This window comes from Schistocerca americana, chromosome 3, assembly GCF_021461395.2.
Source record: "Schistocerca americana isolate TAMUIC-IGC-003095 chromosome 3, iqSchAmer2.1, whole genome shotgun sequence".
NCBI lineage: Eukaryota > Metazoa > Arthropoda > Insecta > Orthoptera > Acrididae > Schistocerca > Schistocerca americana.
In genome coordinates this window covers 38130941-38155870 of record NC_060121.1, presented here as the reverse complement: position 1 = coordinate 38155870, position 24930 = coordinate 38130941, and the positions used below count along the sequence as shown (strand labels likewise).

Here is a 24930-nt window from a genome sequence, read left to right as displayed (position 1 = left end):
TCTCAATTTTCTTTTCCATTCTTCTGTATATTATTCTTGTAAGCAGCTTCGATACATGAGCTGTTAAGCTGATTGTGCGATAATTCTCGCACTTGTCAGCTCTTGCCGTCTTCGGAATTGTGTGGATGATGCTTTTCCGAAAGTCAGATGGTATGTCGCCAGACTCATATATTCTACACACCAACGTGAATAGTCGTTTCGTTGCCACTTCCCCCAATGATTTTAGAAATTCTGATGGAATGTTATCTGGCCCTTCTCCCTTATTTGACCGTAAGTCCTCCAAAGCTCTTTTAAATTCCGATTCTAATACTGGATCCCGTATCTCTTCTAAATCGACTCCTGTTTCTTCTTCTATCACATCAGACAAATCTTCACCCTCATAGAGGCTTTCAATGTATTCTTTCCACCAATCTGCTCTCTCCTCTGCATTTAACAGTGGAATTCCCGTTGCACTCTTAATGTTACCACCGTTGCTTTTAATGTAACCAAAGGTTGTTTTGACTTTCCTGTATGCTGAGTCTGTCCTTCCGACAATCATATCTTTTTCGATGTCTTCACATTTTTCCTGCAGCCATTTAGTCTTAGCTTCCCTGCACTTCCTATTTATGTCATTCCTCAGCGACTTGTATTTCTGTATTCCTGATTTTCCCGGAACATGTTTGTACTTCCTCCTTTCATAAACCAACTGAAGTATTTTTTCTGTTACCCATGGTTTCTTCGCAGCTACCTTCTTTGTACCTATGCTTTCCTTCCCAACTTCTGTGATGGCCCTTTTTAGAGATGTCCATTCCTCTTCAACTGTACTGCCCACTGCGCTATTCCTTATTGCTGTATCTATAGCGTTAGAGAACTTCAAACGTATCTCGTCATTCCTTAGTACTTCCGTATCCCACTTCTTTGCGTATTGATTCTTCCTGACTAATGTATTGAACTTCAGCCTACTCTTCATCACTACTATATTGTGATCTGAGTCTATATCTGCTCCTGGGTACGCCTTACAATCCAGTATCTGATTTCGGAATCTCTGTCTGACCATGATGTAATCTAATTGAAATCTTCCCGTATCTCCCGGCCTTTTCCAAGTGTACCTCCTCCTCTTGTGATTCTTGAGCAGGGTATTCGCTGTTACTAGCTGAAACTTGTTGCAGAACTCAATTAGTCTTTCTCCTCTTTCATTCCTTGTTTCAAGCCCATATTCTCCTGTAACCTTTTCTTCTACTCTTTCCCCAACAACTGCATTCCAGTCGCCCATGACTATTAGATTTTCGTCCTTCTTTACATACTGCATTACCCTTTCAATACTTCATACACTTTCTCTATCTGTTCATCTTCAGCTTGCGACGTCGGCATTTATACTTGAACTATCGTTGTCGGTGTTGGTCTGCTGTCGATTATGATCAGAACAACCCGGTCACTGAACTGTTCACTGTAACACACCTACCTTCCTATTCATAACGAATCCTACACCTGTTATACCATGTTCTGCTGCTGTTGATATTACCCGATACTCATCTGACCAGAAATCCTTGTCTTCCTTCCACTTCACTTCACTGACCCCTACTATATCTAGATTGAGCCTTTGCATTTCCCTTTTCAGATTTTCTAGTTTCCCTACCACGTTCAAGCTTCTGACATTCCACGCCCCGTCTCGTAGAACGTTATCCTTTCGTTGATTATTCAATCCTTTTCTCATGGTAACCTCCCCCTTGGCAGTCCCCTCCCGGAGATCCGAATGGGGGACTATTCCGGAATCTTTTGCCAATGGAGAGATCATCATGACACTTCTTCAATTACAGGCCACATGTCCTGTGGATGCACGTTACGTGTCTTTAATGCAGTGGTTTCCTTTGCCTTCTGCATTCACATGTCGTTGATCATTGCTGATTCTTCCGCCTTTAGGGGCGATTTCCCACCCCTAGGACAAGAGAGTGAGTGCCCTGAACCTCTATCTGCTCCTCCGCCGCCTTTGACAAGGCCGTTGGCAGAATGAGGCTGACTTCTTATACCGGAAGTCTTCGGCCGTCAATGCTGATTATTTATCAAAATTTAGGCAGTGGGGGGGATCGAACCCGGGACCGAAGACGCTTTGATTATGAATCGAAGACGCTACCCCTAGACCACGGGTCCAGAGTTACGGTGAGGCATTGGCGTCGGATCTTGTCGTTCAGCATCCCTAGGGATGTCGGTCGATCACGATACACTCGCGACTTCAGGTAACCCTAAAAACAGTAATCGCACGGACTGGGGCCTGGGGACCTGGGAGGCCAAGCATGACGAAAGTGGCGGTTGAGCACTCGATCATCACCAAACGACGCGCGCGAGAGATCTTTCACGCGTCTAGCAATATGGGGTGCGGCGCCATCCTGCATAAACATCGTACGTTCAAGCAGATGTTTATCAGCCAGGCTGGAGATGCGATTCTGTAACATATCGGCGTACCTCTCACCCGTCACGGTAGCAGTTACAAATCCAGAATCACGTATTATCTCGAAGAAAAAAGGCCCGCTAACGGTGTATGTGGCAAATCCAACCCATACCGTGTCTTTCTCGTCGTGCAATGGAGTTTCCACGAGAGTTCTAGGATTTTCGGTATCCCAAATTCTGCAGTTGTGGGCGTTGACAGACGCTCGGAGCGTGAAATGAGCTTCGTCGGTCCAGAACACGTTACTCAACCAATCGTCATCTTCCGCCATCTTTTGAAATGCCCACACCGCAAATGCCCTCCGCTTCACTAAATGGCAAGGTAACAGTTCATGATGCCGATGGATTTTGTACGCATAGCATCGGAGGGTACGCCTAAGTGACAACCAAACAGTAGTGTATGGAATGCCGGTGCGACGTGCGACTGCACGAACGCTGACTTCCCCGTGCATAGACGAACCCACTAAAGTCTCCATTTCTTCCTGAACTGTCCCAACAGCGTTACGCCTTGTGATCGGTCGGCCACTACGGGGTCTATCGTCTAAACAACCTGTGGCATCGAACTTCGAAATCATTTTCGCCACAGCTGCATTTGTCAACGGACCTTTACCCGTTCGAATCCCCTTCCTATGGCGATAAGATTGTAATGCTGAACTAGCACATTCCCCATTCTGACAATACAGCTTCACTAAAAGCGCCTTTTCAGGTAACGTCAACATGCCGCGACTGCTGACGCATCTGATTCTCTCTCTCATTACAGCTCCTTTTATACACGATTGTCATGCGCAGTCACTGACGTTTTGCTGTCCAGCGCCATCTGTCAGACATTTTGTGAACTTTTTCTGTTCTAATAAAAGCCCATGTCATTCCAAGCATGTGTGTCAATTTTTACCTCTCTATCTACATTATTCCGTGGTTTAGTAAGTTTTCAAATTTATACTAACTTTTTGATCACCCTGTACATACGAGGGGACATGTGTGCAACTCTGTCTGTCTGTCTCTCTCTCTCTCTCTCTCTCTTTGTGTGTGTGTGTGGTCAGTGTCATGGCGAGCACGAACAGCCATGCAGCGTGAAGCAGCAGCCCAGCACTACAGACAGAGAGCAGACAGGTGCGCTGCGGACAGAGTGAGGTGTGGGGCGGCAGGCGGGGGGGTGGGCGCCGGGTGGGGCGGCATACTAACAGGCGGCTGCGGCTGCGGGTAGGGGGCGCTCACGCGGCGGCTACTGACGTGCGGCTCGCCGGGCCGGTGCAGCGTCTCCTCGTGGTCCAGCAGCACCTCCACCGCCTCCACGAACTCCTCCGAGATGGCGTGCAGCAGCGCGTCCTTCGTCTCCACCTTGTACTCGATCAGCAGCTCCACCATCTCCAGGTTCTCGTTGTCGATGGCCATGAGCAGCGCGCTGCGTCCCAGCGGGTCCACGCAGTTGATGTTGATGTAGCCCGTCTCCTGCGCCCGCTGCAGCATCCTGCGGACACACAGACGGCACTCGCTACGCGCGTCGACACAGAGCGATACAAAAACAACCGCGTGCCCTAGCGATGCCCTTAGTGACTTCTCCGAGTTTCGCTATTTTCGTAACTGCTTCAAACGTGTTTGTGATTACTAAAGGGTCGCATTAGTTAAAAAAGACCTCGAGCATCCTTCCACTTTCTGTACTGTGCCAGCAGTGATACGAGGCATTGTCAGGAACACTCTATATATAGATCATATTCAGTCATATCAGTATCAAAGTGTAACATTTGCCTTAATGACTCAGTGTCAACATGCAATGTTTCGTGTAGAGGGGAGAAGTATAGGTACCAGCTATCTGGTACATTTTTCCAGACTCTGCTACCCATCAGTACCACGGTTGTGATACTGCAATCGCATTTTGCCAGAATTAAAAACATCGAAGATGGCGAGTGGCAGGAAATTCAAACACGTCAGTGGGAAGTTGAAAACAGGCCAGTAGCTGTGTGTATAAAGTGTTAGGAAATTTAGAAACTGGCGGAAAATTTAAAGATCAAAGATGGTGCACGGTGGGAAATTTTTTAAAAAAAGGTGGGAAGCTATAAAAATCAAAGATGACATTGTCAGGAGACATAAAAATTGAGGGGAAATTTAAGTAAATCCAAGATGATGGAAGCAGCGCAATTTTGATTTCTGCCCCATTTCTCCCTCTCTCTCTCTCTCTCTCTCTCTCTGGCCATCACGGCAAAGTATTAAAATGAAGCATATAAATGGCACCGAGTTGCATTAAGTCAGTTGAAAGTCAGAGGCAAATACGAACTCGTATATATATCTAGCGCAATATTAAAGTGGTGTGTAACATTAAAATGACTCCAAGGTCAAAGAAATGCACTTCACATCAGAATTGGCGATCACGAAATAGACCAAGTTAAGGAATTGTGTTACCCAGGCAGCAAAAGAACACAAGATGGACGAAGCAAGGAGGCCATAAAAAGCAGAATAGCACTGGCACAAACAGGATTACTGGTCAAGAAAAGTCTTCTAGTATCAGATATACGCCTTAATTTGACGAAGGACATCTTCAGTTGAGCACTGTGTGGTAGCAAAAAATGGTCTGTGCGAAAACTGGGCAGAAGAGAAACGAAGCATCTCAGATGTGATGCTCAGCAGAATATTGTAAATTACCTGGACTAATAAACTGAGGAATGAGGAGGCTCTCTGCAGAATCGGCGAAAAAAGGAATACCTGAGCAAGACTGGCAAGAAGAAGGGACAGGGTGGTAGGACACCTGTCGAAATATCAGGGAATAACTTCCACTGTACTAGAGGACGCTGTACATCGCAAAAACTGTACATGAAGATAGAGACTGGAATACTTTCAGCAAATATATGTGTGTAGGTTGCGATCAGTACTCCAACCGAAAGATTGGCGGAGGAGAGTTATTCGTGGTGTACCTCATCAAATCAGTCAGAAGACTGATGACTGGAAAACAAGGGACAGAGAAAGAAAAAGCACTGTCAGATTGCCTTAGAGGTGTCCAACACCGCAATATTGTAGCAGACTCGTAAATAACGGTGGGAAATCCAAGTAGGAGCGTTTCTATAGACAATTACGTATTCATACACACATACATAGGGCACGGTTAAATTGTGCTAATATCCCACTGGGGTAGCACTGGAAGAAGAATGACATTTTTATTATGCACAAGCAAAATTGCAGCAGAGTTTCTTGTGCGGTCTTCTAAGCGTACAGTACCGCGACCGCCCTGCACACTGACAGGACACGGCAGGCAGACACACGGTGCGTTAACAAACATCTCGCCTCACCCTGGCCAGCTTGTCGGATGTTGATCAATGTGTGACATCGTGTCACGCAGAATTAGCAATATCAGTGTCACACCATGAACAAAAAGAAGGGTGTACTCTTCCCAGACGAATCTGACCCTCAATTTCCAGGGTGGTTCTCGTCATAAACTCGTTTCGGCATAGGACGGGAGCCGAAATAATCGCAAGAATGTCGCGGACACAGAACCGTTTGGTAGTTGTGGGGGCACAATTGCACGAGACCCCAAGCCGTCACTGATAATCGCAGGATGGATTTTTAACACCCAGTTGAAGGTTGTGAGTTGTATGTGTTTTGACAAAAGAGAGTACGATTCAGTACTTTAAACATATAGACAGATCATCATTAAGAGAAAACGCATATGTTCTGTCATTTTCGGTGCAGCCAAAAAAATGGCTCTGAGCACTATGTGACTTAACTTCTGAGGTCATCAGTCGCCTAGAACTTAGAACTAATTAAACCTAACTAACCTAAGAACATCACACACATCCATGCCCGAGGCAGGATTCGATCCTGCGACCGTAGCGATCGCTCGGTTCCGGACTGTAGCGCCGAGAACCGCTTGGCCACTCCGGCCGGCGCTGTGCAGTCATTCTGATGCCCGGGATCATAAGAGTTTTCCCTTTGTCAGAGTCGCATGATTTACCCATTGCATCACGTGTCAAAGCTAGAATGATTCTCTGCAGGTCTATCTTCTGTTTATATACCGGAAACGTTCCTCTTTGTACGTGGTCTCCGTATTTTGGAACATCTGGTGAAGAACCCTCGTGGGTGTGACTAGAGACGCTGAACACTTAGTGTGATGCGGTGCACGAGGCAAATCACGCGACTTATTGTTCTCAGACTGTCTGGAAAATGCTTGGATAATTCCTAGGCCTGCAGCCTCTTCTCGATCTGCGAGGCAGGATCAGATGTAGTCACTGCCTCCTTCTGTGCGACTACTCCGCGCCCTGAAGCCATCTGACTGCTTTCAAGTGACTCCGCGACCGCTGGATTGAACAACAAAGACGGCAGTCAGTGTGTATGGCTACATCTTATGAACCAGGAGGAAATAGCGATGTACCGTGGAAAGGTAAAATGGCAACACAACGAGCCAGCTACCCACGCTGGCCACACGGTAGAGGTAGCGTTGGTTAGTGCGCTTGGGAATTGTCCTGCTGGCGGGCACACTCCTACAGTTCGTGTCGAGGTATAAGCGTGCAGTACTAGCACTCTTGTCACCAGAAACTGTCTCGTAACTCTTCTACAGAATAATTTAATGACTGTCACACACTGATGACAACATCACACCAACACTTTCATTTTCAGCCAACTGTTTCTGATCTCAAACTGTAAAATTACTTGGGTGTGCACATCGCAGTCGCCTATGCACTGCAAGCGTCTCCACAACCAAACTGACACACGTAAAGCACTCTCACTTGAAATGTGTTGTATTTGTGACGACAGGATACAAACATTCTTTATGTAACAGGAAAACTGCCACCGTACCCTAAGAGCATTTACTCTCTTGCGCAGTGACATCACATTCTTAGTGATAGGTGCAACTTTTTTTTCCAGTGTAGGACTTTTGCTCCCTGACCACGGTTGTTCTTTGTCTGAGCATACTCGCGACAAGGTGTCGGTGGAAAATCACGCAGCTTCAGTTGAAGGATTTTTAACAAATGCCGTTCATTCGGCAAGTGGAAGGCAGAGTACTGCGGAACCTTCGAGGAGATGGAAGTAACGGCAAACTGAACGGCTCCCAGAACCCAGAAACCTCCGACGGAAGAGTTCGTTCGTCGGCTCTGCGTGACGCGACTGCAGCGAGGAGCAGTGAGACGTCCCGGGGTTGGCAGCACTGCGGCTCACCACACACTGCACATAATTAGAGCTCTTCATTTGGCGACCATTACGGTAATTGGTTTTTAACGGCGGGGAGAGAGGACGCGATAGAGGGTGTTAACGGTGGCGCGGCTCTGCAAATCTGCTGCGCCTGTCCATTTTGCAAATGTGGATGGCGAGCGGGGAGGGGTGGGTGGGTCTCTCTCTCTCTCTCTCTCTCCCTCTCTCTCTCTCTCTCTCTGGTCTCTGCAGCTGCGGGCGACGACCCCTTCGCCCACTTCATCGTCTCGGTCGGCGAACAAAATTTATGACAGCCAGTTGCGAAACGATGAGTTGCAGGGTGCGGAAAAAAGATTCTTCAGTTTTTAATTAACAGCACCTCATGTGTTACCTAACTTTTACATACTTCCATGGAGGCACGTCGTTCCCCAGGCAGTGCTCTTTTAGTACCCATGCAACTCCGGTCTCGTAAGCAGGATGCATTTATTAACAAAACTTTTTTTTTATTGATTATGATTCTTGCGCTGTAACTACACCGACCGATGTGGTGCAGAGTTCACCACACTGCACTCGCATCCGGAAGGACGAGGGTTCAAAACCCTCATCCGGCCATCCACATTTTTATTTTTCGTGATTTTGCTAAATCGCCCAAAGAAAATGTTGGGATGGTTCCTCTGCAAGGGCGCGGCCGATTTCGGTCCCCGACCTCACCACAATCCGACTTGTGGTCTATCTCTAATGATGTTGACGGGACGTAGATCTTCTGCATCAATTTCACTAGAATCTTCAACTTTGGTCAAGGACGTGTTGCACTATTGCTGTTGGTGCAAGACTTAAGAGAAACCGGTCCTGCTCTAAACCTACAGTCAGCAGGTGGCCCATCGTCAGTCGGAACAGCAGAAAATACTTGCTGAATGATAGTCATAGTCAGGCATTTCTGATATCGCATTCCTGTGATTTCAGCGTAAGGGGAACATTTGCACCGTTAGAACGTGTCCTCCGTTCAGTGAATGATGTCTCAAGATTACTCAAGACCGTAACATTTTCAGAATGAATGCATGAAATGATGACCAACGATTTGATTTTCATGCTGCGAATCTCGTCACTGTTTGTCTTTTTGTCTTGACACTCACGTCTTGTGCTGATAGATAAAGACCTGAGACCCCCACATAGACGTCCCTTTTAAGAGTGGCAGTGTGGCGTGAACTTAGGAGGACGTGTCTGATCCGGCTATATTTGCAGACAGTCAAAATCTGACCAACAAATTTCCTTCGAAAGTAAACTCATAAGAGGGTTCCTGATCACATCCGAATATGGTTCTAGTCAGATGGGGCAAGAGCTCACACAGATAAGTCTGTCATGAATTCTTTGAGGTTTAAATCCTTTAGGTGCCAATTTTTTTGTCACTGCCCACACATTCGCAAGATCTCAACAAATGTGACCTTTTTCAGCAGATACCCTACATCGAGGAATTATGTGAACAATTCACACTGTTTCTGCTGTGGTCTTCCCTTTAGAGACTGGTTTGATGCAGCTCTCCATGCTACTTTATCTTGTGCAAGCTCCGAATAACTAATAACTAAATATTGTAAGCCGGACCCTTCATATGTTCTTCAGTTATTAGGAGAAAAAATTGACTTGTAAAAGACATTTTTTTTAAAATACACGAAACAGCAAGACTGAAATTGGTTTGAGCTTTTGTTTTGAATAGTGTGGTAGAACAGTGTACCTAAAGTAAAAATTGCACGTAAGTCAGTACTTCAGGTAAAAATCAGTATTCACTCCACCACGAATTCCACGGTTTTCAAATTTTTTTTACATAGAGTTCACAATATACTAATTATTTGAGAAAAGTTTCATTTGAATGTCTATTACAGTTTTTGAGCTACGGAATTTCAAAATACTAGCGAAAACCACTGGCCACCACGTCTAGGTCGCCCTTATCAACAAGAGCGGAGGCGTGGCAAGCAACACGCAGAGTTCTGCCACGTAGAGTACTGTCGCACATACGAACTTTATGCCCGTCAACAGATAGAGGAATACCACTGGAGCCGCAGTGCAGGGTAAACAGTTATTAAGCCGCGGACTTAACAAGCGAAACAAAGCAGAACAGAAGAGTGAAGCTTGAAGTTTCAACACGCCCCTCCTCTCGTACAGTAGGACCGTTCACGCACACCTGTATTGCAAGACGCAGGCGCTAAGCTATAAATTTTTTATTTTAAAAATTTGAACTTGATTGATTTGAGCCCCATAACAATCACACAGACTCCTAGTGTACCTGATGCAGCCTCCACTTCCCCTCGCGTTTCGTTCCTGTAAAATCTTCGGACTCTCGAAAGCGATAGGTCACGGAATAGGATCTCAAGACTACGAGAGTCAAAACAGTCTCACAGTACGAAATACTCTAGTTCCGTGTGAACCGACAATGTCTGTTATCGCTTTAGCGAGTCTCAGTAAGTCCAAACCAGCAACGAGAAGCTCTTCCCGATACTTGTACAATCTAAAACAATACCGCCACAACGAAATAATACTGCCTCGGGCTGCATCACTGATAGGTTACCTTGCAGCGGAACTACCATTTTTCACAAAACTGTTCTCACCTGAATGAACCACAAATTATATCAGATTATGAAAATTGCAAATTTGCGAACGATCACTCGCGTTTGTATGCCGTAGAACGCAAGCGCACACACACTCGCCCCCATAGTCCGGGATTGCCGTCACGATTCTAGAGACACACGTAACTGTCCTAATTGACTCAGTGTAATCAACTGTTATTATACAGTCATTAAAGTAATAACATTAACTCTTCGGAAACGTTTGAGGAGGGGAAAAGTTATATCTGATTTACAATATAAATGTTACCGATGAAATTACTTATATTTCTAAAACAGACTTATTTTCGGTGTTTCTGAATCGTTTACAAAATTCCGAGAAAATTTATAGATGAATTCTTGAATCGTGAAATTTGATTTCATTTGAGACAAGATACACAAGTTGCACGGACTTATACATCCATATTGCGACAGGAATGAAAACAATTGTATAAAGAAGACGTGTTCCGTAGATTTGATTCGGTTTGTGATTGATTACAACAAAACCTAGAAATTAGGTTGGAAAGTATCAAAGACCGGTACATTTCGTAAACTGACTTTGTAATGATGGTGAGTTATATCATTCTTTGGGTTGGAGCCAGCTTTGCTCAAGTGTGAGGAACGGAAGTCGTTCGATAGACTCTCAGGTCAGACTGTTTGGCTTCCAATGTGTTTTGTCCTGCACCGTCGATTTCTTAATCAGAAGAATATAAGAATGTGTGAAATTAGTACTTGTATAATTCTCACGACGTAAATCAGAATGTAACAAATAAGAAATTCTGATACTAGGATGTTAAAAAAGTTGCTCCCATGTTCGCTTCACAGTGTTTGGAATCTAGAATCTGAAGAGAGAGTTGTTGTGGACTGTGACGTCCAGGTTGATGAAAATCTCGGTGCTGCTCAAAAAGACTAACAAAAGTTTCCTGGTAGGACAAATGCATGGGTTCTACGGCAACACATACAAAACGAAAGTAACACATAATACTGAATAGTAAAATACATCTCTCAACTTTGCTAGCGTCGGTTACAGCAATTGTCGAATACAGGTTTAGCCTATCTGTGCCACAGCAATTTTAGAATAGACGTTTAGCGTATCTGCCCTGTGCGGACTACTTTTTCATGTACACAAACTATATAATGTGCTCCGAACTAAAGGCAGGAGAAAATTAATCTTCTGTCTTGATGTAGTATTCGAAGGACAGTTCGAACGTGGCGGTACTAAGTCTCTAGGCAGGCTTTCTTTGTCCAAACCACATAATTCTATTCACTGTTCTGATTCTAATTAAGAATAACCACCGTCTATCGGCCACTGTATTCATTGAACGACTCGAAGGCTTGCAGACACGACGAACGGTCTGCAGGAACTCCCTAACAAGACTTAAAAACTTGCAGTCACAACTTCCGCTCGTGCACGGTTACTTAGGCGGGCGTCTCTCTTCTTAGGAGTCCGCACCTTGTGGTCCAGTGGCTAGCGTTTCTGTCTCTGGATCACGGGGCCCCGGGTTCGATTCCCGGCCGAGCTGGGAATTTACTCTGCCCGGGGACTGTGTGTTTGTGTTGTCCTCATCATTTCATCACCATCATCATCATTCGTGACAGTGGCTAGATCGGTTTGAGCAAGAAAAAGTTGACTGTGTAGAACTTGGTACTTGGTGATGAGCGCGCAGTTGAGCGCCCCCCCCCCCCACACACACACCAGACGTCATCACCACCTCTTCCCGGTGGCGCCGCCACCCCATCGCGTGCGACTCTCGCGGGCGGCGTGGGCGGTTTGCGCGAGGCGACGTTCCGGCTGCGGACGGACGTCCACAGCACGTGTGCTTCCAGCTGCCGCATAACTCTTCTTGTGCGGCATCTCAGTGCACCACGGTTGCTAACACCAACTACATCTACATCAAGATTTACGTCTTGTAATTTTTCCTCCTATCTACGTGATTATGTAGCTCTCAATTCGTTCGAGCAATCAGTCATTCATGTTAGGAAACACAGTCATAGCTCAGTCACTCAAAATGATTCAGAAATTTTACTTGTTAGACTGAAATCAGGCGGTGATTCTTCTTCTCTGCAGGCTCGTGCTTTGCGGCAGTCTGCTAATCTGTACAAATAAAATGCCTCGTATTTTTTGGAGCGTTGTATAATCAGTCGGGAAACCTCAGATTTGGCTTTGATGAAGTTTAACCTTCCGAAGAAGTAATAGAGCTCTTGGATTATTAAACGCAGGTTCGTATCCAGTCTTTCGGAAGTTCCCTTCTGATTAACAATTACGCAATATATCGATGAATATCATTAATTCTCAAATGTCAAATACACACCTTTTGTATGAAGGAGCAATATATATATATTTCCCTTTCAATCGTACAGTTCGTATCAGTTATCTTCTGTCATAAATCTCAATAATCAGATTACAGTTCTTCAAACAAAGCTCAGGCTAATCGGCACGAAGACAATCTCGGAAGCTTTTTCTTCTAACAACCACCAGAGAGAGTACTACAAAGAATAATTATGCGTTCATGGCATAGCTATTGTATGAAACTACAGGGTGATTCAAAAATAATACCACAACTTTAGGAATTTAAAACTCTGCAACGACAAAAGGCAGAGCTAAGCACTATCTGTCGGCGAATTAAGGGAGCTATAAAGTTTCATTTAGTTGTACATTTGTTCTCTTGAGGCGCTGTTGACTAGGCGTCAGCGTCAGTTGATGCTAAGATGGCGACCGCTCAAAGAAAGCTTTTTGTGTTATTGAGTACGGCAGAACTGAATCGACGACAGTTGTTCAGCGTGCATTTCGAACGAAGTATGGTGTTAAACCTCCTGCTAGGTGGTGTATTAAACGTTGGTATAAACAGTTTACAGAGAATGGGAGTTTGTGCAAAGGGAAAAGTTCTGGACGGCCGAGAACGAGTGATGTAAATGTAGCACGCTTCCAGCAAGCATTTGTTCGCAGCCCAGGAAAATCGACTCGCAGAGCTAGCAGAGAGCTGCAAATTCCACAATCAACTGTATGGAGAGTCCTACGAAGAAGGTTAGTTATGAAACCTTATCGTCTGAAATTGGTTCAAGCACTGTCTGCAGCTGATAAGATTAAAAGAATCGATTTCTGTGATTTTATCCTTGCTCAAATGGAAACAGATGAATCTTTCGTTTCAAAGATTGTGTTTAGTGATGAAGCAACTTTCCACACTAACGGGAAAGTCAACCGTCACAATGTCTGTATATGGGGCACTGAGAATCCGCGGGAAACAACTCTGTATGAACGTGACTCGCCTAAGGTGAACGTTTCCTGTGCCATTTCAGCCAATAAAGTTTTTGGTCCCTTTTTCTTCGAAGGTGCTACTGTAACTGGACTACAGTATCTGGAGATGTTAGAGAATTGGCTGTTCCCTCAGCTCGAACAAGAAGCACAACAATTCATATTTCAGCAGGATGGAGCGCCACCACATTGGCACTTATCTGTCCGTAACTACCTGAACGTCAACTACCCGAGGCGATGGATCGGCCGCCAGGCAACCCGTGACAGAGCATTCATCACTGGCCTCCAAGAAGCCCTGATCTTACCCCCTGCGATTTTTTCTTATGGGGGTATGTTAAAGATATGGTGTTTCGGCCACCTCTCCCAGCCACCATTGATGATTTGAAACGAGAAATAACAGCAGCTATCCAAACTGTTACGCCTGATATGCTACAGAGAGTGTGGGACGAGTTGGAGTATCGGGTTGATATTGCTCGTGTGTCTGGAGGGGGCCATATTGAACATCTCTGAACTTGTTTTTGAGTGAAAAAAAAACCTTTTTAAATATTCTTTGTAATGATGTATAACAGAAAGTCATATTATGTTTCTTTCATTAAATACACATTTTTAAAGTTGTGGTACTCTTTTTGAATCACCCTGTACTTTGCGCATGGATTCTGCGAGTATGAAGATAGAAAATTAGTAAATTTCATTCATGGGTAGAATTGTATCAGACTAATTCATCGAATATAAAGAGATATTACAGTCTATACTCCACAAACTAGCTAGCGGTACGTGGCGGAGGGTAGTTTGTGTTCCTCTATCTGACCACTTTTCAGTTCCAGTCGCGAGTCGTTTGTGGAAATTTTATCCTCACAATCTTTTCGCGATATATACGTTGTATCATATTTGTTGGGTGTTCTGGGGACGTACGCTCTCGGAACTTTTAGCAATAAACCACACTGTTTTTCACAACGCCTCTCGTGCAACGTATGCCGCTGGAGTTGGTTGATCATGTCTGTGACGCTTTCGTGCTTACTTGATTAACCTGTAACGAAATGTGCTGCTCTTCTTTGGGTCTTTTCTATTTCGTCTAGTAAGCAAGTACTACGAGAAGTCTACATTGCCGGTCGGAGTGCCCGATCGGTTCTAGGCGCTACAATCTGGAACCGCGCGACCGCTACGGTCGCAGGTTCGAATCCTGCCTCGGGCATGGATGTGTGTGATGTCCTTAGGTTAGTTAGGTTTAAGTAGTTCTAAGTTGTAGGGGACTGATGACCTCAAAAGTTAAGTCCCATAGTGCTCAGAGCCATTTGAACCATTTTTGAAAAGTCTACATTCACTACAAGGTTGGTACACTTCCTTGCATTGTTTCTCTCCACTCTGTCCGTGTGCTTGCGCCGACAAAGTGGCAGCCGCGCCCTTGTCTTGCTCATTACACCGCTTTTCGCCACTCAAGTGATGAACTCTTCCCTCCCCACGAGCCACACTTGGTGTGAACTGGTCGCTGCCCGTATCAAACACCTCACTAGTACTTGACTGTTATGAAAGCCAGCTCTTTCACACTGGGACAACATATGCTAAAACTAAGTAGAACAGTTTTCAGTACGAAACATTACAAAATTTTGTGACTCTGTTATTATTGACGTGACGTTTCATTTGCTATCATTGGCACTTCTGGACAGACGCTTATGTTTATTGTGGAGCTTGTATGCTAAGGATTGACACTGTGGTGGGAAACCGTTGTGTAGTTTGAGTCATGTCTTACGCGAGACGGTTGTTCTAGTGGTAAAGACTCAGAAGCACCTATTGTAATCACTTTTCTTGGGTTACCAAGAGACTCCGGCCGGTCACTAAATGTGAGGACATTTACTGCGCTCTCATTTTCAGTTAATGGCCGCCAGAGAGCAAATTACGCCTCGTTCTCTCGCTATGAAATATGGACGGCAAATACCGTCCCCTAGCGTGCCTCGGCTCCCCGTAATCACTCGCAAATATTTGAGCATCTCGAGGAATTTCATTAACACTCCTAATAAGACCTGTTCTTTGGAGCGTACACCCCTCGGCTGGCGGCTCAACTGACCAAGTTCTCATCTCTGCTGCTCTGCGCTGCTCTTAATCCTCATTGAGCGATGGCGACGGAAGTGCGCCGAGCAAATTCTTCGGGCTGCTATTTCGAGCTCCGTTAACACGCCTACACGTACATTCCACAGTATTACTTTCTCTTTCAAAAAATAGTGTGACGATCTTCTTCTCCTTTTCTTTCTTTCTCTTACTTTGAAACCACCTGGTAACCGACAGCGTTATTTTTAGGAAACATTCAGCTGTTAGGAAATCGCTGAGAAAGGACTTCAGGGGAAAAAAAACGGAGGATGAGAAGATGAGAACAGAGAAGTTGGAAAATTCTCTCCGAGGATTTCCTTCATATAGCGCGGAAGGTGGTTCAAAAATGGTTCAAATGGCTCTGAGCACTATGGGACTTAACTACTGTGGTCATCAGTCCCCTAGAACTTAGAACTACTTAAACCTAACTAACCTAAGGACATCACACACACCCATGCCCGAGGCAGAATTCGAACCTGCGACCGTAGCAGTCGCGCGGTTCCGGACTGCGCGCCTATAACCGCTAGACCACCGGCGCGGAAGGTCTCTGGACTTTTGACTTTTTGATGATGAATGTATTTATTAATTTACTTTTTTCTTTCACCATAAGTCATTCGATTTATTTTATTACGTTCATCTTTTGTGAGAAAAAAGGAATTTATGGTAGGTGAACGACGTAATAAAAAATATTCATTTTTATTAATTTTCTAAGTAATTTAGTATAAAATAGACTTTTTTTAATGAAAATACGTGATTTTGACTTGAAAATTAGATTATACCAGGATAATTCAGTAGGTTCTTCAATTCCAACGCTACCGATGTGTGAACTGTCAGCAAATGCTCAAAGGCAGTTTTTAATCATAGAGGAATATCTGAGTCACTTCATTCAAACTAATCTGGAGGAGGGGGGGGGGGGGGGGAAATCACAGGCTACAACTCCTCGTTACGAGTGTAACGTCCGTAGCGAATTCTTTTTAGATGTTTCGCTTCACTATACATAATATTATAATAATTTTGCTCATAAAACCATGCAGTGCAAGAGAGAGTACTGAATTCAGAGCCATCACTATCGCCAGACATCATCTTTGACTGCGAAGGAATTTTACTGCAACTGTAACTGCTGGGTTTGCCTCTTCTTGTAATAATGATGCCGGTCATTAATGTGTCAATTAATTAATCATTAATATTGCAAGAGCGACAAATAGTATGAAAAAATTTGTAATATACCTGTAAAAAATGGTTCAAATGGCTCTGAGCACTATGCGACTTAACTTCTGAGGTCATCAATCGCCTAGAAGTTAGAACTAATTAAATCTAGCTAACCTAAGGACATTACACACATCCACACCCGAGGCAGGATTCGAACCTGCGACCGTAGCGGTCGCTCGGTTCCAGACTGTAGCGCCTAGAACCGCTCTGCCACCCCGGCCGACAATATCTCTAAGCTTCAGTTATTGTCAGTCTGGAAAGCAAAACTAACACTGAATAGATTATGAAATTCTACAGATGCGTAGCTACACCAGAAACGACGTGGGGGAGTGAAACCTGGACAGTCCGCCGCTCGTGGTCGTGCGGTAGCGTTCTCGCTTCCCACGCCCGGGTTCCCGGGTTCGATTCCCGGCGGGGTCAGGGATTTTCTCTGCCTCGTGATGACTGGGTGTTGTGTGATGTCCTTAGTTAGTTAGGTTAGTTAGGTTTAAGTAGTTCTAAGTTCTAGGGGACTGATGACCATAGATGTTAAGTCCCATAGTGCTCATAGCCATATGAACCATTTTTTGAAACCTGAACAGTCACGAAAACGAAAAAACAACGTATACAGATGTCTGAAATCCGATTTCTAGGTAGAGTTAAAAATATAAAAATACGTAGGCGGCATATAAATACTTCTGAAATCTAATTCCTAATAAGAGTTAGGGGTCCAAAATGTCAGACTTACAATGACCTCAGAACATGACTCAATAAAGAGTGCCGGAGAAAAATGGTTGGTGCATGAGAGAGTACCGTGACAGCTAATAAAATATAGGCTCCAGGGAAAATATAGAACAGAAAGACCGAGATTACATAACGAGTAACAAGTATTTTTTTAATTTTTTTGTACACTACTGACCATTAAAATTGCTACACCAAGAAGAAATGCAGATGATAAGCGGGTATTTATTGGACAAATATATTATACTAGAACTGACATGTGATTACTTTTTCACGCAATTTGGGTGCATAGATCCTGAGAAATCAGTACCAAGAAAAACCACCTCTGACCGTAATAACGGTCTTGATACGCCTGGGCATTGAGTCAAACAGAGCTTGGATGGCGTGTACAGCTACAGCTGCCCCTGCAGCGTCAACACGATACCACAGTTCATCAAGAGTAGTGGCTGGCGTATTGTGACGAGCCAGTTGCTCGGCCACCATTGACCAGACGTTTTCAATTGGTGACAGATCTGGAGAATGTGCTGGCCATGGCAGCAGTCGAACATTTTCTGTATCCAGAAAGGCCCGTACAGGACCTGCAAGATGCGGTCGTGCATTATCCTGCTGAAATGTAGGGTTTCGCAGGGATCGAATGGAGGGTAGAGCCTCGGATCGTAACACATCTGAAATGTAACGTCCACTGTTCAAAGTGCCGTCAATGCGAACAAGAGGTGACCGAGACGTGTAACCAATGGCACCCCATACCATCACGCCGGATGATACTCCAGTATGGCGATGACGAATACACGCTTCCAATATGCGTTCACCGCGATGTCGCCAAACACGGATGCAACCATTATGGTGCAGTAAACATAACCTGGATTCATCCGAATAAATGACGTTTTGCCATTCGTGCACCCAGGATCGTCGTTGAGTACACCATCGCAGGCGCTCCTGTCCGTGATCCAGCGTCAAGGGTACCGCAGCCATGGTCTCCGAGCTGATAGTCCATGCTGCTGCAAACGTCATCGAACTTTTCGTGCAGATGGTTGTTGTCTTGCAAACGGCCCCAACTGTTGACTCAGGGAATGAGACGTGACTGCACGATCCGTTACAGCCATGCGGATAAGATGCCTGTCATCTCGACTGCTAGTGATACGAGGCCGTTGGGATCCAGCACGGCGTTCCGTATTACCCCCCTGGACCCACCGATTCCATATTCTGCTAACAGTCATTGGATCTCGACCAACGCGAGCAGCAATTTCGCGATACGATAAACCGCAATCGCGATAGGCTACAATCCGATCTTTATCGAAGTCGGAAACGTGATGGTACACATTTCTCCTCCTCACACGAGGCATCACAACAACGTTTCACCAGGCAACGCCGGCCAACTGCTGTTTGTGTATGAGAAATCGGCCGGAAACTTTTCTCATGTGAGCACGTTGTAGGTGTCGCCACCGGCGCCGACCTTGGGTAAATGGTCGGAAAAGCTAATCATTTGCATATCACAGCATCCTCTTCCTGTCGGTTAAAATTCGCGTCTGTAGCACGTCATCTTCGTGGTGTAGCAATTTTAATGGCCAGTAGTGTAATTTTATTGTAGTTTCATGGGTGCAAGCAAGTTGAAAATACGAGGTTACATACATACAAATACACAAAATTTTGATCAAAAACTGGGAGTAAAAGCGGAAAAAGATATTTACTATAGTATATAGAAACCAAATAGAGAATGCAAGGTTACTCGTAAGTACCGGGGGGGGGGGGGGGGGGGGGGGGTGTCAGAAGAGATTACACGAAAACAAGCAGACATACAGAAAATACTTAAACATCTGTGTACAGAAAGTCTCTCCTAGTTCGCGCCTCGACACGCGACTACACGGCGGGCTGGTCAGGCAGGCCACGTGGACAAATGGCGCCCTCCACACACGGGCGGGCCTCCAGATCGGGCCGCCGTCGTTGCGACTTCCCACCACTGCACGCATTCCATGTTCCGCCTGTATTGACGTTTTCTGCTCCACAAACAGTGCCAATATTGTGCACCTGTAATGTCAGTTAAAAACTACGCTCTATCCATTGACACGTGCTTGTTTTCTGTACGTATTGTAGTTTTCGTGCAGTCAGCTTCTGAAACCCTGGGAGACCTACACCCCGCATACCGAAGTGGTGTAGGTTACATCGGAAACTCTTTTACACAGTAAAGAAAACGGTGCTGCAAATATGGTTCTCACCTCACATCAAAAATTGTGGGGTTTAAAATTTTCACTTATTTTCACAAAACTAGCAAAACTGGACAGTCCTTCCGTTGTAAGGGAAGTTATACACAACTGCAAATAGTTTTGTTTGTTCTGTTCCCTGACTTAGTAATATTAACCAAAATATACTTACGATGAATGGCATATTTACAACTCTGAGACGTCGCATGAAAACTGCGAACTGGTATCGGGCATCACTCTCACCGTTCATTCAGGGTTTAAGCATAGTATTTGCGACTACACCAAACTGAACTCAAGTTCAGGATGTAAAAAAAAAAAGAAAATGGTCTACAGCCGAAATTTCGTCATACACAAAAGAAAAAAAAAATGTATATTTATGTATATGAAATCGGAATGGTTCATGGTGTGGGTTCCAGTAGTCATGTCCTAGTTCATGAACCACGGGAAACGTATGAGTGACCAAGTAAGTGGTCCCGACAATCGGGATACCAGTTACTTTGGAATAAGGCTGGGCATCTCGGACATATTCTGAGTCGTGGTCACCTTTGTGCTCATGCGGCAAAGACTACCAAATCCACCGGTTAGTCCCTCAGCCGTTAGGGGTAAAACCCAATGGGACTCGGGGCAAGTAAGGCTAGCAACCTGCTTCCCTGGTACTTTAAATATGATGCTGGCAAGAACCAGAGCAAAATGCCTCGGACCTTTGGAGGTGACGGAGTCCCACCTCTAACTGACAAACCAGGGACTCCTAAGATATGACTTGGCAAACAAATGGTAATGAGATGGGGAGCTATTAATATCAATGGGGGCTACTCTGGGAAGAAGGTAGAGCTGGCAGAGGCTGCATGTAAGATGGGGCTGGACGTTTTAGCTGTTAGTGACATTCGGGTAAAGGGTGAGAAAGAAGAGGTAGTGGGAGAATACAAGGTCTACCTGTCACGAGTCAAAGCAGGAATAGCACAATGGGGGGTAGGGCTTAACATCAGGAAAGAAATGGAACCCAGCGTAGTTGCAATAAGGTATGTAAACGAACGACTGATGTGGATAGATTTGACAGTGTCGAGCAAGAAAATTAGGATTGGGTCAGTATATTCGCATTGTGAAGGGACAGATCAAGATAAGATGGATAGTTTTTATGAGGCACTCAGTGATGTAGTTGTTGGAGTAAAGGACAAGGACAGTGTTCTGCTCATGGGTGATTTTAACGCAAGGATTGGAAATCGAACAGAAGGGTATGAAAAGGTTATGGGTAAATTTGGAGAGGATATGGAGGCCAACAGGAACGGGAAACAACTCTTGGATTTCTGTGCCAGTATGGGCTCAGTAATCACAAACTCCTTTTTTATACATAAGAACATTCACCGGTATACTTGGGAAGGCAGGGGAACCAGATCTGCCATTGACTATATAATAACAGATCAGGAATTCAGGAAGGCTGTGAGGGACACACGTGTATTCAGAGGATTCTTTAATGACACTGATCATTATTTAATCTGCAGTGAAATTGGGATTGTGCGGCCGAAAGTGCAGGAGGTCAGGTCCATATGTAGGAGGATAAGAGTGGAGAAACTTCAGGATAAGGAAATCAGGCACAAGTACATAACAGCGATCTCAGAAAGGTACCAGTTAGTTGAATGTAGTCAATTACAGTCATTGGAAAAGGAATGGACAAGGTACAGGGACACAGTACTAGAAGTGGCTAAAGAATGTCTTGGAACAGTAGTGTGTAAAAGTAGGATGAGGCAAACAGCTTGGTGGAATGACACAGTCAAGAGCGCCTGTAAAAGGAAAAAGAAGGCGTATCAAAAATGGCTACATACCAGAACCCAGGTAGACAGAGAAAGTTATTTTGAAGAAAGAAACAAAGCCAAACAGATAATTGCAGCATCCAAGAAGAAATCGTGGGAAGACTTTGGAAACAGGTTGGAGACTATGGGTCAAGCTGCTGGAAAACCATTCTGGAGTGTAATTAGCAGTCTTCGAAAGGGAGGTAAGAAGGAAATGACAAGTATTTTGGACAGGTCAGGAAAACTGCTGGTGAATCCTGTGGATGCCTTGGGCAGATGGAGGGAATATTTTGAAGAGTTGCTCAATGTAGGTGAAAATGAGATCAGTAATGTTTCAGATTTCGAGGTAGAATGGGATAGGAATGATGATGGAAATAGGATCACATTTGAGGAAGTGGAAAAAATGGTCAATAGATTGCAGTGCAATAAAGAGGCTGGGGTGGATGAAATTAAGTCGGAACTCATCAAATACAGTGGAATGTCAGGTTTAAATGGCTACACAGGATAATTGAAATGGCCTGGGAGTCGAGACTGGTCAACAGCAGTAATCACACCAATCTTTAAACATGGAAACAGAAAAGATTGTAAAACTACAGAGGTATCTCTTTTTTATCAGCGTTGTGGGTAAAATCTTCTCAGGTATTGTTGAAAGGAAAGTGCGAGTATTAGTTGAGGACCAATTGGATGAAAATCAGTGTGGGTTTAGGCCTCTTAGAGGTTGTCAGGACCAGATCTTTAGCTTACGGCAAATAATGGAGAAGTGTTGTGAGTGGAACAGGGAATTTCTTTATACACTCCTGGAAATTGAAATAAGAACACCGTGAATTCATTGTCCCAGGAAGGGGAAACTTTATTGACACATTCCTGGGGTCAGATACATCACATGATCACACTGACAGAACCACAGGCACATTGACACAGGCAACAGAGCATGCACAATGTCGGCACTAGTACAGTGTATATCCACCTTTCGCAGCAATGCAGGCTGCTATTCTCCCATGGAGACGATCGGAGAGATGCTGGATGTAGTCCTGTGGAACGGCTTGCCATGCCATTTCCACCTGGCGCCTCAGTTGGACCAGCGTTCGTGCTGGACGTGCAGACCGCGTGAGACGACGCTTCATCCAGTCCCAAACATGCTCAATGGGGGACAGATCCGGAGATCTTGCTGGCCAGGGTAGTTGACTTACACCTTCTAGAGCACGTTGGGTGGCACTGGATACATGCGGACGTGCATTGTCCTGTTGGAACAGCAAGTTCCCTTGCCGGTCTAGGAATGGTAGAACGATGGGTTCGATGACGGTTTGGATGTACCGTGCACTATTCAGTGTCCCCTCGACGATCACCAGTGGTGTACGGCCAGTGTAGGAGATCGCTCCCCACACCATGATGCTGGGTGTTGGCCCTGTGTGCCTCGGTCGTATGCAGTCCTGATTGTGGCGCTCACCTGCACGGCGCCAAACACGCATACGACCGTCATTGGCACCAAGGCAGAAGCGACTCTCATCGCTGAAGACGACACGTCTCCAATCGTCCCTCCATTCACGCCTGTCGCGACACCACTGGAGGCGGGCTGCACGATGTTGGGGCGTGAGCGGAAGACGGCCTAACGGTGTGCGGGACCGTAGCCCAGCTTCATGGAGACGGTTGCGAATGGTCCTCGCCGATACCCCAGGAGCAACAGTGTCCCTAATTTGCTGGGAAGTGGCGGTGCGGTCCCCTACGGCACTGCGTAGGATCCTGCGGTCTTGGCGTGCATCCGTGCGTCGCTGCGGTCCGGTCCCAGGTCGACGGGCACGTGCACCTTCCGCCGACCACTGGCGACAACATCGATGTACTGTGGAGACCTCACGCCCCACGTGTTGAGCAATTCGGCAGTACGTCCACCCGGCCTCCCGCATGCCCACTATACGCCCTCGCTCAAAGTCCGTCAACTGCACATACGGTTCACGTTGACGCTGTCGCGGCATGCTACCAGTGTTAAAGACTGCGATGGAGCTCCGTATGCCACGGCAAACTGGCTGACACTGACGGCGGCGGTGCACAAATGCTGCGCAGCTAGCGCCATTCGACGGCCAACACCGCGGTTCCTGGTGTGTCCGCTGTGCCGTGCGTGTGATCATTGCTTGTACAGCCCTCTCGCAGTGTCCGGAGCAAGTATGGTGGGTCTGACACACCGGTGTCAATGTGTTCTTTTTTCCATTTCCAGGAGTGTAGATCTAGAAAAGGCATATGACCGGGTTCCTAGGAGGAAGTTATTGTCTGTTCTACAAGATTATGGAATAGGAGGCAAACTTTTACAAGCAATTAAAGGTCTTTACATGGATAGTCAGGCAGCATTTAGAGTTGACGGTAAATTGAGTTCATGGTTCAGAGTAGTTTCAGGGGTAAGACAAGGCTGCAACCTGTCTCCACTGTTGTTCATATTATTTATGGATCATATGTTGAAAACAATGGACTGGCTGGGTGAGATTAAGATATGTGAACACAAAATAAGCAGTCTTGCATATGCGGATGACTTAGTTGTGATGGCAGATTCGATTGAAAGTTTGCAAAGTAATATTTCAGAGCTAGATCAGAAATGTAAGGACTATGGTATGAAGATTAGCATCTCCAAAACGAAAGTAATGTCAGTGGGAAAGAAATATAAACGGATTGAGTGCCAAATAGGAGGAACAAAGTTAGAACAGGTGGACGGTTTCAAGTACTTAGGATGCATATTCTCACAGGATGACAACATAGTGAAAGAATTGGAAGCGAGGTGTAGCAAAGCTAATGCAGTGAGCGCTCAGCTACGATCTACTCTCTTCTGCAAGAAGGAAGTCAGTACCAAGACTAAGCTATCTGTGCACCGTTCAATCTTTCGACCAACTTTGTTGTATGGGAGCGAAAGCTGGGTGGATTCAGGTTACCTTATCAACAAGGTTGAGGTTACGGATATGAAAGTAGCTAGGATGCTTGCAGGTACTAGTAGGTGGGAACAATGGCAGGAGGGTGTTCACAACGAGGAAATCAAAGAAAAACTGGGAATGAACTCTATAGATGTAGCAGTCAGGGCGAACAGGCTTAGATGGTGGGGTCATGTTACACGCATGGGAGAAGCAAGGTTACCCAAGAGACTCATGGATGCAGCAGTAGAGGGAAGGAGGAGTCGGGGCAGACCGAGGAGAAGATACCTGGATTCGGTTAAGAATGATTTTGAAGTAATAGGTTTAACATCAGAAGAGGCGCCAATGTTAGCACTGAATAGGGGATCATGGAAGAACTGTATAAGGGGGGCTATGCTCCAGACTGATCGCTGAAAAGCATAATCAGTCTTAAATGATGATGATGATGATGAAATCGGAAACGTTTTATCTTCACGTCAATACTCATTTTCAAACTCTGCATAGCACATTAATCACCAGCAACAGACACGTACAGAACTTAGTTGCATCTGCGACGAAACCCTTTCTTGCAACGAATGTCCAGAATGTCCTCGAGAAAGAGGAGCAAGCTGCCGTCACAACGATACGCTGGACTCCTGCGTGAGATTTCGCAGTCTTCCGCAG

At 45.4% G+C, this 24930-nt stretch overlaps 1 protein-coding gene across 1 annotated transcript in view; it reads right to left on the bottom strand.

Annotated features, from left to right (window-relative positions):
- The window catches only part of LOC124605242 (transient receptor potential-gamma protein-like), a 175990-nt gene that overhangs the window by 52045 nt on the left and 99015 nt on the right, over positions 1–24930 (bottom strand). The window contains exon 3 of the mRNA XM_047136796.1: positions 3652–3913. Within this exon, the coding sequence (XP_046992752.1) occupies positions 3652–3913 (262 nt within the window). The remainder of the gene's footprint in view (positions 1–3651; positions 3914–24930) is intronic.